A 15079-nucleotide genomic window follows, 5' to 3' on the forward strand; every position below is an offset into this window, starting at 1 on the left:
GAGAAATGTTTCTTGAGCAGCAAATCAGCATATTAGAATGATTTCTGAAGGATCATGTGACACTAAAGACTGTAACATGGCTGCTGAAAATTCAGCTTTGCCATGACAGGAATAAATTAAAATTAAATAAATTCTAACATGGAAAACACTTATTTTAAATTTTAATAATATTTTGCAATACTACTGTATTTTTGATCAAATAAATGCAGCTTTGGTGAGGAAGAGAGACTTTCAAAAACGAACAAACTAACTAATATGCATTCTAAATGTTACTGTAAGCCTTTCTCTTTTGGGAAAATCAATATTTTTGATCCAATCAAATGCCCTCTTGAATAAGAATCTCCCCTCTCCCTAATACCACCTGCAGATGAATCACATTAACAAGCTGCAAATCATCAAGGTTTGTGACTCTGATGTAACAAAAGTTTTTGTGTGACTTTAAAAGAAACATGCCCCACCCAAACTTCCTGCTTTAATCGGAAATACATCAATACATGAAAGAAAAACTGCACTCATCAAGCAGTATCATGATGAAGAGGAGAGCAGCTTACAATGAGTCATGCTGATCTGAAAATAACCGTCCTGCACTTTAACACAGTGTTATCAGCTCTGTAGAGAGAAATGAAGGCCGACACACATGAACACATGTGCTGTGAAATGTTTCTTCTGCTCTCATTTACACTGTTTGCTCATGTGCTTTCTCTTTTCAAATTTCTGCCCTGAACAGCATTGCAAATGCAAAGGAAATAAATATTAATCGATACATCAATTCACAGGAAATGGAGAGGGAAACTGTCCCACCAGTCAATGTGTACTACTTGAGTATTGCATGGATTTTGGCTGAACTAAATGCATTGGACTTAATCATTTAATTCAGTTTAAATCACCTCAGAACTGGTTGCTATATGCAGTTGTTTGTGGGTATAAAGTGCTCAAGATGCAACAGTTACAGTGCCATTATCATGATCAGGAGTCACATAACCAAACCACATGTATTTTCATGTTAAACCTCACAGCCATATATCACTAAATTTAAGGGGTTTGAGTATGGTAATTTATTACTTAACATACAAATGTATTATTTAATATATAAATACATGTGAGTAGTGAACATGTTCATTAATTCACCGCTCTTTCTCTCTTTCAGCCCATGAAGCCTCTTAAAGCCACAGCTACTACATCAAAGCCAGTGCTGACAATGGAGCAGATTGAAACTATTTTCTTCATGATCCAAGATATCTTTGTGATCCATAAGGAGTTTTATGATGCTATTTCTCCCAACATTCAGCAGTGGGATGAGAAGGTCACAGTCGGACATCTCTTCCAGAAACTGGTGAGTCCTCCTGCCACATAGTGTCCTGCCAAACACGCCGTTCAAAGGCCCTAGATGGTAATTCTAAATACATGACCCTCTATGTAGTGTACAATACGGACCAAATGTTTAGGGTCAGTAAAACATTTATTCAGCATTAAATTGATCAAGATTGACAGTAAAGACATTGATAATGTTACAAAAGATTTCTGTTTCAAATAAATTGCTGTTCTTTTACATTTTCTATTCTGAAAAAAAGTATCATGGTTTCCACAAAAAATATTAGCAGCACAACTGTTTTCAACATTTATAATAATAATATGCAACAAATTTATATTAGAATGATTTCTGAAGGATCATGTGACACTGAAGATTGGAGTAATGACTGCTGGAAATTCAGCTTTGCCATGACAGGAATAAATTACATTTTAAAATGATTTGAAATAGAAAACCGTTATTTTAAACTGTAATAATATTTCACAGTATTACTGTTTTTACAGTATTTTTGATCAAATAAATGCAGCCTTGATGATGATAACAGATGTCTTTGAAAAACATTACAGGGGTCATGAAATGAAGAATCAGAATGTTCTTGATATTTGCACATATAAGAGGTTACTCTACAATAAAACCATACTGCAAGTTTCACAACTCAAAAATGAATTCTCAGTTTAAAAAATTAATTATTTTTTTTAGTCCAGATTTTAAATCAGGAGCCCTTTAACATGCACTAAATATAATGCTAGAATCAATCAAGCTGTTGTAGTAAAAACACAGTAAAAGTATTTGATTGAGTTCCACATGTAATGCTCATTTCATATGTACAGTACAGATGTTACTCAGTCACACAGTGTGATTTTTAATTGAACACTGGATTTAGTCTTTACTGTTTAACCCTTCATTTGAGACTTCATCTCTTGCATTATATATTCATCTCTGTTTATACGGGTATGTACTATATGTGTGCTCATATCTAGAAGACAGAATGCATCTTGCACTACTTTGCCAGACTGTATAAATGCACTTGATAAGAGCAGAAGGATAGAAGAGCATCTGTTGAGACTGAAAGAAATATCAGATAGGAGATGCCTAAGTACTGCCAGATGAAATTGAAACACTCCGCTCTGTTTAGTGTGTGTGTGTGTGTGTGTGTGTGTTTGCATGAAACCGGAGAAACAGACACTCCACATGTCTATGTTGGCTATAAAGCTGTCTAGGTAGACAGCTGACTAGGGTTTGCTGATGTCTCATTGACAGACTCTAGATGGAGTGCAGCATTTCAGTTAGCTCACTCTTTTTGAGCTTTATTCTTACTCTTTTTTTTTTTCTTACTCTTTTTTACTCTTTATACTTACTCTTTTTTTCTTTATTCTTATTAGAATAAAATAATTCTAATGCTGATTTGGTACTCCAGAAACATTTCTTATTATTTTCAGTGTTGAAAACATTTGTGCTGCTTAACATTTTTGGAAACCGTTATCCATTTTTTTTTCTTTGATGAATATAAAGTTCATAAGAACAGCATTTATTTGAAATTGAAATCTTTTGTGAAATTACAAATGTTTTATTGTTGCTTTTCATCAGTTTAATGCATCTTTGCTGAATAAAATTATTAATTTATTTAAAAAAAATTAAAATCGTCTCCAAGCTATTGAACAGTAGTGTAAGTTAAACAGAACCATGAATATGCTGAATGTATTATGCACAATATTAACATAAAAATAATTTATTAAGGGTTGTGGGATATGTGAATGACTGGTGATTTCAGAACAGTTAAAAGTTAAGTGGGCCTCATCATTCTGATGTTTTGGTGATATGTAGTCAAGCTGAGTGATATACAATATTTATCTCAATATTTTTTAGCCTTTTGACAATATTTGATGTGTATCTCAATGATTATGCATTTTCTGCATGACTTGTAATGTAATTTCCCTCTTCCAGTTAGGGGAACTATATAAGGCCTAAACAACTATTGTTGAGCAGATTTCAAATGTTTAATTCAAGATAATAAAAAAAAAAGTTTTAAAAAGTATAGTTAAAATTATAAAAAAAAATGATTGAGTCCTCTGTTCATCACAAAATAAATGCAAGAATTAATTGTTTCATTTTATTTGTTAGTACCAATATAAAAAATACATAGTGAAACTACTAGTACAGTAATTAGAAAACTTAACCACTCAAATAAAAAGCACATATAATACATATGTACAATATTCATTATGCTTTCATAATTATAAATCAATAACAAAACAATAAAGAATGCATCTTAAATGTATGTCATTATCTTTTGCTGTTAAGTTAATTATTCCACTCTGAATGGATTTTGTTGGGCCATACCCAGCATGCATTACTGCTCATCATTACAGGATTTACTTCATTTATCTCCTAAACCAAACGTCAGATGGCAGGAGTTTATGAAACATGACTTTTCTGAAGAGTTTTCTCCACACACACACACACACGTGATTAGTAAAACATCGTGACAGTGGTTGAGTTAGCAGATGGAGTAATTACAGGCTCCCTATTGCTCTGGAAACTCATCGAAGAGGAAAAGAAGCATGAAAGACTAAGACTAAAAGAGACCAGAAGAAAAAAGTTCTGTGTTTGAACTGAAGGAAAGGTTTAGGATGAGCAAATCCAGACGGAGTGGATTAGAGGCAGAGTTTCTCTCTATTAGTCACCCTTCACTCTTTCTTTCTTTCTTTCTCTCACTCATTAGCTCTGACTTCTCTTCCCACAAATGTTTCTCTCTTCTTTGTGACGTGCGTATTAGTGCTCGTCTGTGGATACGCTTGGTGAAAAGTCAGAGCGCTTGATGTGGGGTTGCTAGGCGACGACGGCATGTCCGTGTGATGTGTTGTGTTCCAGACTTCTCTCGAGCAGCGGGAGAGAGGAGCATGCTGGGATGGAGTTTGAGCATACAGGGTCTCATCATGCAGTTCTCACCTCAGGGCACAAATATACAGCAGTCCATAACCTTACAGAAGTCAGGGATAACAACAGAGAAGATGGGTCATAAAAGACAACAGGAAGAGAGAGCTAGAGGTCAAGTCAGAGTTTGAATGACAGCGCCTTAGATCTTTTTGCTTTGTTAATTCTGAAAAAGTGGTAGACCAATATATCGCCATGCCCAAAATATTTAATTCCACATTAAACATTTATCGTCTGGTTTTTATTTAACAATATATGATTGTGATTTAACAGGTCGCAGACTTACCAGACCAGTGTTTACTTTTTATTAATGTTTTTAACAATTTAATTATTTTTAGAAAATGCCATGAAAGTATTACAGAATCAAGAAGTTTTTAAGGATCTGAAGTAAAAATCTATTTATTTGCAAATTCATTTACATTTATTGATTGAAATAAATAGATTTATTTATAATAATTAAAATGATTTGCATTTATTTTCGTAAATATTGCATCAAATAATTAAATTAAATGTATTAATTGTTATGTTTGTGTTATTTACTATCTTTAAATTAAACAGTGTAATATCATATCGATTGGCTTTATACTGTAAATGCCAATGGCCAACCTGCTCTCTAAGATATCGACATCGGCCTTCAAAAAAAACTGGATCGGTTGACCACCAATCTGAAAAATGAAAACTACAGCTTTAAAAAAATATATATATTTGGACTTTGAAGAGTTTTAAAGTATTCAGATCAATAGTGTTTTTTATTCCTCATATATTCATATGATTAATTAACCACTTCACAAATTAATTTACTTTTTGGGTGATAGAAAACATTACTTTAGTTTGAAAGAAAACTAGTCTTTGTTATATTTCCACATTGTCAGGGCAGAAAAAAAAAAAAGCCAAGAACCCCAGGGCCGGATTATCCATAGACAGGATTGGGGGGAAAAAAAAGGGCTACGGTACAGACCAAGTGTACTCGTTGCACTCAGACTGTTCTTAACCCTGCCCGTTACCAACTGCGAGGGCGAGAGATCCTTCTCTCAACTTAAAAGAGTGAAGAATGAACTCAGGACAACCATGAGACAGAAGCATCTGTCTGCACTCTCCCTGCTGGCTATTCAATCCTAGAGCCCTGTACAGGCCTCAAATATATGCCCTAGAACGGCCCTTGTCCGTTATCAGAATTCTCGGCCCGAGTCCGACCTGAGCCCATCTTTTTTACCCCTTCTCCCAAAACAGCTTATAGGCTATTACTGTTTTAGCGATTAAAATAGTTCAGTTTTGTATGTAATGGCAAAGTTATTATATTTTGTTTCGTTTTTTTATTAAGTTAATTTAGAAAAACGTTTGGAGCATTTTTTGTTCGTTAAATGTAAGTTTTTTTTGTTTTGTTTTTTTGTTTTTTTAAGTAACGGCCAAGCGGTCAGCAGAAGACAGTGAGTTGATCATAGTCTGTTGGATCAATTTAGACTTCTCAAGTCATCACGACTCGCCTAAAATAAAATCTATAGATATAAAACAGTTCAAGTATATATCACAATGTTAGTTTAAAGTTTAACCTAGATTTATTTATTTTATTTATTTATTTAGTCATTTAGCAGATGCCTTTATCCAAAAGTGACTTACAAATGAGGACAACAGAAGCAAAGCAATTGTAGTATTAAAACAACTAAAAACAGATCCAAAACTAAAAGCTAAAACTTTATAAATACTACTTATACACATTTTAAAAATAAAGAAATTAAATAAAAATGACAAATGCATACAACAAAATTTCGAAACAAGTAGTAGGAAAGAGGAGAAATAAAAAGCGATACTCATCCTTTGCCGGTGTCCCTGCCCGGTGAAGTCGCACGGTAGAGTCGATGCTCTTTACACTCTTCGGTCTTCACACGAGGAGGCCGTCACGCGACGGCTGCCGCGGTAAACTAAGCTTTTTTATACCCATCTAACAAAATACTAAATTAATTCAGCTGGACACACTTTCCTTATTTTCTCCGCAACGATAAAGACTGCTTCTCTCAAAGAGTATTTCTTTACACTGTTTTCTGCTGGCACTTGAACACACTTTCCTTATTTTTTCCACAACATATGGCCAAGCAAGCGCAGACACTGACAAGATACGCGATACAGAATGAGACCAAACGCGATATCAGCACATCTCCACACAGTCAACAAAACAAGAAATAAAATGATAAATTCACCTAGATAAATGCGTTATTAGGCGCATATCCAGTCGTGCGGAGAGTGGAAGCTGAAGCGTGCTCTGCAGGACATGGAGTCGCCGGCGCGATCACTTGTAACAGTAGAAACAACTTAAAATACGCCGTCATGTTTGCTCATAAAGGTAAGAGTAATACATCATTCGGAACTGTAAAGGGTCTACTTTTATTTGTGTGCAATCACAATATCAACAAAATGTTGTGCTTTTATATAATAAAGAAAACAAACATGATGCGCTTTCTGCCGTCTCGGTCTTGAAAAGGAGCGCTTCACAAAAATGAACCGAAACTCAGTGAATACATGCCTCACAGACATGATAAATATATCTATAGAAAGCTTTAAATCACTACTTTAACTAAATAATTAAAATCGAAAACAAAAACTCTTTCATTAATCCGTAAAGATGCATTTCTCTCTTCTTGTGCTCGCTACTGCTGCTGCTGGCAGAGACACTACACTGCTACGGGGGGGCACTTCCACTGTGGTCACCATAGGGCACTACACTGTGTTAATCTGGGCCTGAAGAACCCGGCACACAATGCTTGGTAAGAGAGCTCCTGAAACAGTATTAAAATGACAAGTCTCATAATTCTGCTAACAGCTCGCAGACATCTGGTTTTGAAATGCGGTTAAATTTTGGCTGGTTAACATCAAAACATCTCTCTGTTTGAGCATCCCGAGCAGCCTGACATGGCAACATTGGCTGAACCAATGGTGTGAGTTTGGGTCAAGACTACCTCTTTGCTGAACCAATGCAGATGGGGTGGGGGGAGTGTTTGGGAAAAAATTGCGAAAACAGCCATTTTATGTGCAGTTCCTTTTGATGATGCTGGTGCCGAAGATATGACACACTTTGAGCTTTAATAGCAGGCCCCAAGATGGTTATGGTTCACTCTGTATGGGCATCATAACAGTTCTTCATGTTCCTCTGACTGTTATTACAGCAAGAGATCTGAAGTGGTGTGATAAAGCCTGCTTTAAACTTCACTTCTCTGTCTTTCGGTCTCCAGAGCCCTCAGTAGAAGCTCTGTTGTCTGTATCTTGTGTCTTATCTCGAGGATGAACTCGCTTCAGCAGAAAGCATCCACTGTGAACACACTTTGATGAATGTTCCAATAGGTCTACAGATGAAATTAATGTTTCAGCATTGCCATTTTTCAGTCTCTTTCATCCCTCTGTGTCTCCAGCTTCTAGTTCTTCCATTCTTTTGCTCCTCTTCTCTGTGGTTTTCCTGTACCATCACCTTTCTCTCTCTGCCTGTGTTTATATTGAATTTAACATGTTTCCTCTGCTTGTTTCTTAGGCCAGTCAGCTCGGTGTGTACAAAGCCTTTGTGGACAACTATAAAGTCGCAGTGGAGACAGCAGAGAAATGCAGCCTGGCCAACAGCCAGTTTCAGAAGATCTCTGAGGTGAGCTCAGCTACCTCCTACCACCTGACACTATAGGCCCAGATCATTACTGTCTACAGTACATACTACATACTACTAATGAGGTGGAGCTAATGTTTGAAATGGTCAGGAATTGGCCATTGTCCAGTCATTGATCAGTATTGAATGTTCCCCAATGTAGATTAAAAACTATATCTGATCTTTTTAATATAGAAATATGAAATGATGGGTAAAAAATAGATGATAGATTACTTTTAAATATGAAACTCAAACTGCCGGTAAGTGGAGGCAAGTTACTGTATTAGTGAGTCTTTGACTCAACCAATTTGTTCAAAATGGCTGATTCATTCAGGAACTAAGCATGTGACTGTCTTTATTAATGTGTCATTGAATCGTTTACTGAACTGATTTGTTCAAAAATGCCGATTCATTTAGTAATAAAACCACAGTGTATTCCTTGGAGATGAACAATGGTTCTACTGTGAATTAGTTAGTAACTATTTTCGTTGGTGAAATAGATCATATGATAATGATCAATAGATAATATGGTGAATATTTTCAATGTGTCTAAAATGTAACTTAATATTAATATTCAGTTAAAAAAAACACCACAGGGCTTTTTTGCCCCATATCTATGAATTTTGGGGGCATTTGTATTCATTTTGGCATTAAGAAAAAAAGAATGCTGGTTTTCTGAAAAGAATTGCTTTCTGTCACACTTGCATATAAAAATTTGTTAAACGTTTTAAAAAGAATGGATTCATTCATACATTATATAATAAACGTTGATTAAACGTTGCAAGGTGTGATATTTTTTAACATGTTTTTGAATGCTGGTTTTCTGAAAAGAATTGCTTTCTGTCACACTTGCATATAAACATTTGTTAAACGTTTTAAAAAGAATGGATTCATTCATACATTATATAATAAACGTTGATTAAACGTTGCAAGGTGTGATATTTTTTAACAGCATATTTAACAACAAAGAGCAAAAGCTCTTTAAAACTTTCAGTTTTTATATCTATTATATACACGTAACACATCCATTACAATATTAGTGGCGTTTTTTTCACTATTTTTTCACTATTACTATTTCTCATACTTATTTAAACATACCCCCAACTTTAACTATTAAACATGCTCACATCTTGTTCTGCATCTACATCTTATTTTGATGCCTCAGACCTTGTTTGGCAGATGATAAAATGGGAAGAAATCCCATAGACTTACATTGGAACCACCCAGCCATATCTAAACCCCCCAATATATTGTGGGGGGTGAACTCTTTTGACCTTCCAACACCATAGCAACCGCATAGCAACGAGCTAAAACTACTCAGGACATCTTAGAAACCGCATAGCAACACTATTGCAAGTTATATAACTAGTTATCTAGTTATAATCATCATCAGCTTGGTGCGTTTACTCATACACACACATGCACAAGAAGCCTTCCGCATCACATTTCTCTTCATTATTCCATACAGGAAGTATGCGTCACATTCTGCTGCCTCAGCCAGACATGAGCTCTGTATGTGTGCTTGTATCTGTGTTTATTTATAGTGAGCATCTTCTCTGTCGACAGAATCTGAAAGTTAAAGGTCCTAAAGAATCCAAGGACTGCACCACAACTGCCACCATGGAGGGTAAGAGTGTATCTATTGATCAGTGATGTGTGTGTGTGTGACATGCATGAGTGATCTGCATTTACAGAGCCTGAATCCGGTAGAATGTGAGCTGATGTGTCGATTGGCGGTTCATTGAGAGAGTTGATGGTTATGAATGAATGAGTGAACTGTGAGCAGTGTCTCTTTAAGAATGAGTTCAGCTCTGCGTCTTCCTACTTGTGTATGCAGCATTCACAGCTCAAATGTGTGTGAGTGTGAGGAAGAGTGCGTGCGTGCTTTCATTCTGAGTGTTTTGGAGAGCGGGAGAGCAGGAGTGTGAGTCTCTCTCTCTGGCTCTCTCTCGCTGTCTTGGTGGTGTTTGTGAGGGATGGATAAAAGGGGGTGCAGAATGAGAAGGAAGTAGTGAGAGAGCAGTTAGAGAAGACTGCAGGATCGGTGGAAGTTTGTCATGGAGGTTCTGCTGGTTCTCCGGTTGTGTTGTAACTGCACCTATGGTAACTATATTGCATTTTAATGCTTTGCTAGTCTGGATGAGTTTCAATTTTTGATTGTTGTGCGGTTTGGTTTAAGAATTTGTTTTGTGTCCATGGTTTCTGATCAGAAGATCGAACCATTCTAGAGCTTCTAGAGTTCTGCTTGTAAACAGGTCTGATCTAATTTCAGTGCAGTAGGAAGTCTTGTAATTCTGCATGTGCTCTGATATTTCATTGCAGTTGTAAGACCTCAAGCATAATGGCACTTATAAAACCGATAATTACGATTCTAGTTCCTAAATTGGTCAATATTGCATTCTAGCTGTGATAAAATATGCAATGTAGTAACAACAACACACTGTGTACCATATATGACTGCATAGCGCACATAGGGATCAGTTATTAATCCTAGTTCACATGTCAGGGACCATATTGTCAGTTGGATGATGATACAAAATATATAAGCATAAAATAATGTCTTATGAAAATTGATGTCTTCAATTTTTCGTGTTGTTCCTGATAATGCCCTTCAGCTATGACTGTATTCATAATATAGCACAACTTCTCATAACTTGTTACTTTAATATGCATTAGACAAAGCTCTGACAGAGTGTTGGACAGATTCCAAGTTCCACGTGGAAAGATTCGAATGGGTTTGAAACCAAGAAGGAATACTGTAACATTTTTTTTTCCAAATGAACAACTGGAACTGCCTATCCAATTCTCATATAATTTTCATATCTATTTATAATAGGGTAATGCAGAGAAAAAACGTGTTAAATGCAAATGATAAACTGCAACTAACCATATACAGTACTGTAAGCATGAATAGTACATAGATATTACTTTTTAAAAGGTAAGAGAAAATGCTTTATTTTTATCATTTTATCTAGGGCTGCACGATAAATCGCATGCGATATTTAACGCGCATCTTATCAGTGAAGCCGGTTCTGTAATCAGCGGTAAATCTCCATCACCTGCTATCCCATATATTTTGGTGTTGACAGACACACATCATTGAAGACTGCATGTCTAAACTCTACGAAACAACATAAGATGAAAATAAAAATGTGACTAAACTAAAAACACTTTCACTTGCAGTGAGGATAAACATGGTTTGCGCCAACTTTTTTTTTTTCTTTTCTTTTTGTGGTGTATTGAATTACTACAATTCAACAGGCATATTTAGTATGTTTAACCTTCCTGTTTAACCTTGTGTTACTCATTTAGCATAGTATTAAACATGTACTAAATTGTTTATTTTAAAGACATTTTTCTATACAGTTAGTATGATAAACAATTTTGGTGTTAATTACCATTGTAAAAACTAGTTGAGGAACACTGTAGTGAATGATAACAGACTGCCATCTGACTTTCAATGTGTTGCTTTATGGACATTCATTCATGTGTGTATGTGTTGTTTGTATGCATTTACTCCTTTGAAGTTCCTCAATCACCCCAAGGTGACTGGAGGATTATCCCCCACATTGCAGTCACCACAGTGATGATAGATGATAGACAGATAAAGGTAGACATTAAAGTGCACAAGTGGTGTAGACAGAGGAATAACAATATAGAAAGATTGGAACAAACATCAAAGAATTGATCAAAATTCTCCTGTGCACTTTCTCTCTCATGCAATACATTTTTTTGCTGCCAAATTATAGACATTCAGATGTAATCAGCCCCTTCAAGAGTTGATCCAAATCTGTGTCAGAGTGTAAACAAGGGATGAAATGGAGCAAAAGAAACACAAGAGAAAATGTGAGAAGTGTGACACTAAACGGGCACACACTGTTGTAATCAGATCGATTTGTGGAATGCAATATAACATACATCAACAAAAAAAAAGAGGGTTTTTTTATGTTTAATATTTGTCTTGTGTGAGCATGACTCACATGTTATCAGCCCACAGCAGTTTTTTGCAATATTTGTTTTCCTCTTCTAGAGCTAGTTATGTTGTTAGACTCATAACAGTGACATTTAGATTAAATCATCTCCCAGTGACACTCAACTCGCAGTGCTTTGTAATCATATATGTGTGGGTGGTTTGAGAAAATATGGAAAATAGGAAGACGTTTTACTGAGTTAAAAGTTGGAAGTCTGACTCAGAAGCTAATATAATTTCCCTCATTTATGAAAGTTGCATATGAATTAAAACTGTTTTAATGTTTTAAAGAGATGCCCTCCATTCTGCTTTATACTTTGTATATACTTTAACCAGTATATTTTAATGTCTATAATAAGTGAGAATTATTGTATGTTGCCATAATGGAAGGTCCTTGCAAAGTGTGTAATCTGTCATCTGTTATAATCAGAGATTGAAAGTGATCCAATTCGTTGATTAATCTCACAACGAATATTAAACTCTGGTCCTCTTTTTCTCTGTCCAGCGGGATGAATTTATGGGAAATCAGTAGCTCTATTGATCTAGAGGGGTTTATTCTGTGACTGTATGTGAAGGGCATCTTGAACTCAAATTAGTATGCAAGTGTCTGTGCTGAGATGTGCTTCAAGGTTGTGATTGGATGTCATAACCTAAAGCAACTGTCCTGGGCTGCATTTCTCTAAAGCATTGTTAGTCTAAGTAGTTCATAGAGAGCACTGGTGCCAATGCTACTTAGGCTAAAGATGCTTTTGGGAAATGCTGTCCTGATTGGTTCCCTTTCAGATCCAATCAGCTGTGATTGGTCAGGATTTGTGAGGTGTAATGAGCTAGAATCCACTGGCTACATCCACAAAGAACACCCTAGCAATGCCCTAGAAACCATGTAGCAATGCTGTAACAACGTCAAGTAGAAAAAATCACGAAGAACACAATAGCAACTGCCTTCCTAACACCCAGGACTCCAAAACCCATAGCAATGCACTATAGCAACCGCCAGAACACCACAAGTTACAACAACCATTGCAACACTGTAGCATCCACAAAGAATACCCTAGCAGTGTCCAGAAGCAATCTAGCAACACTATAGTAACCGCAAACTGTAACAGTATTAACTGCCTAGGTAACCCCCACAACACGATAACCCATAGTAACCACCTGGCAATGCCTTAGCAACCTCCGAGCATACCATAACTCATAGCAACAACCTAACAATGCCCTAGCAACACTGTAGCAACCACACAGAAAACCATACCAACTGCCAAGTGACCTAGTGAACACCATAACCCATAGCAACCACCTAGCTAGCACACTGTAACAACCACAAAGAGCACCCTAGCAACTCTGTAGTGAACACTCAGAACATCATAACTCATAGCAACCACCTAGTAATGCCATAGCAACTGCCCAGCACACAATAACTCATAGCAACTGCCTAGAAATGCCCTAGCAACCAACTAGCATACTGTAACAACCACAAAGAACACCCTAGCAACTGCCTAGTGGCCACTCAGAACACTATGACTTATAGCAACCACCTAGCAATGCCATAGCAACCACCTAACAACACTATAGCAACCACAAAGAACATCCTTGCAACTGCCTAGTGACGGCTTAGAACACCATAACCCATAGCAACAATTTAGAAATGCCATAGCTACCACCCAGAATGCCATAACTCATAGCAACCAACTAGCAATGCCCTAGCAACCAGCCAACAACACCATAGTTACCACAAAGAACACCTTAGCAACTTACTCGTGGCCATCCTGAACATTGTATCCCATAGCAACCGCCTAGCAATGCTCTAGCGACCACAAAGAACACACTGGCATCTTTCTAGCAACCACCCAGACAAACACCTAAACAACTCAGCAAAACGCTAACACTCTTTCAGGACATCCGAGATTCGCAGCACCGTTCCAACCTCCCAAACATTGTGGCGACAAGTTTTGCACGGACAAGCAAAATTCCACAAATTTTGCCCCAAAAACACCATAGAAAAAATGCTGATAAAGCCCTGTAAATGCTAATGCAAATGAACACTGGCATGAGAGAGACAAGACTGATTACTCCTTTTATATCTTAATTGATGAATGACGCTGTAGTTTCCCCTTGTAAATCTACTTGTTCACCTCACTCCTCTGTTCTCCTACTCAAACTTTTCTCTTTCTCTACTGTAATACATCAGCGATGCAGAGGCTCATGGGAAATATGCCCTGTCAGAGAGCTCTGTTCTGTTGCGATGTGATTCTGTAATTAGATGAATTGAGCGTGAGTGAGAAGGGACTGCTGAGAATCGTCATCCATTAGAGTGAAAGACAGCAGGACCACCACAGGACCCACTGTAACCCTGTCAGATGACGAAGATGTGCATGTGCAGAATTCTCCCACTAGTGCTGTCAAAGAAATGAGAGACAACGCTCTTTCCTGCACATTGCTCACAGGAGACCCTTATTTGACTGTGTGTGTCAGTATAGTATTTTCAGTATAGTATTTTTAAAACTGTGTGTAGCAGTGCTCCTTGTGTGTACATGGTACTTCTTGGAAAACAATAGTCTGACCTTGATAAGCGACAAACGGAAGCAGAACAATATCGTTGGAATCACTTTCGTTTCACAGCTGATAAACAATAAAAACATTGACAGCCATTCAGAATCCACCTGACTTTAAAGAGCTTGCACATTTAAAGGAGCAAAACACATATCTGCAGCTCGCACTTACAATACAGAATATAAAACAGAATTGTATCTGTACTGTATGTGTGTTGGTGTGGATGCTTATATCTTTATTATTACAGTTATCGTTCTTAGTGTGAACAGTCATTTTAAATTGTGCTTTTAGTGCAGTATTGAATTTTGGTTGCATCCTTTGTTGCTCATGTGGGAGACACAGCATAAGTAATAAATAATTAATAATAAGTAATTATAATAATAATAATAACAATACTGCAAAAAATATCTTTTTCTTGAATTTAATGAATTTATTTGAATTATATCATCTTAAATTTAATGTATTTAATGAACAGTGATGGTGTCATCATCATAATGTTGCATTATCATCATAATCATCATAAGACAATGTTGCATTATCTGTTTATTACATACTCACCACTAGGGCTGTGCAAAAAATCAAATGCGATTTTCATGCGCATCTCGTCAGTAAAGCAGCTCCTGTGATTAGTAGTAAATCTCCAGCACGTGTGTTCAGATGGAGCGGCATTTACTACACAGAGCCGTAGTTCACT

General features: G+C 36.6%; 1 protein-coding gene across 1 annotated transcript in view; it reads left to right on the plus strand.

Moving 5' to 3' along the window:
• Positions 1-15079, plus strand: part of LOC107688618 (active breakpoint cluster region-related protein-like) — a 172953-nt gene that overhangs the window by 88369 nt on the left and 69505 nt on the right. The window contains exons 4-6 of the mRNA XM_016486331.1: positions 1148-1333; positions 7761-7868; positions 9432-9492. Of these exons, the coding sequence (XP_016341817.1) occupies positions 1148-1333; positions 7761-7868; positions 9432-9492 (355 nt within the window). The remainder of the gene's footprint in view (positions 1-1147; positions 1334-7760; positions 7869-9431; positions 9493-15079) is intronic.

Source organism: Sinocyclocheilus anshuiensis, unplaced genomic scaffold (genome assembly GCF_001515605.1).
Source record: "Sinocyclocheilus anshuiensis isolate Anshui unplaced genomic scaffold, SAMN03320099.WGS_v1.1 scaffold805, whole genome shotgun sequence".
Classification (NCBI taxonomy): Eukaryota; Metazoa; Chordata; class Actinopteri; order Cypriniformes; family Cyprinidae; genus Sinocyclocheilus; species Sinocyclocheilus anshuiensis.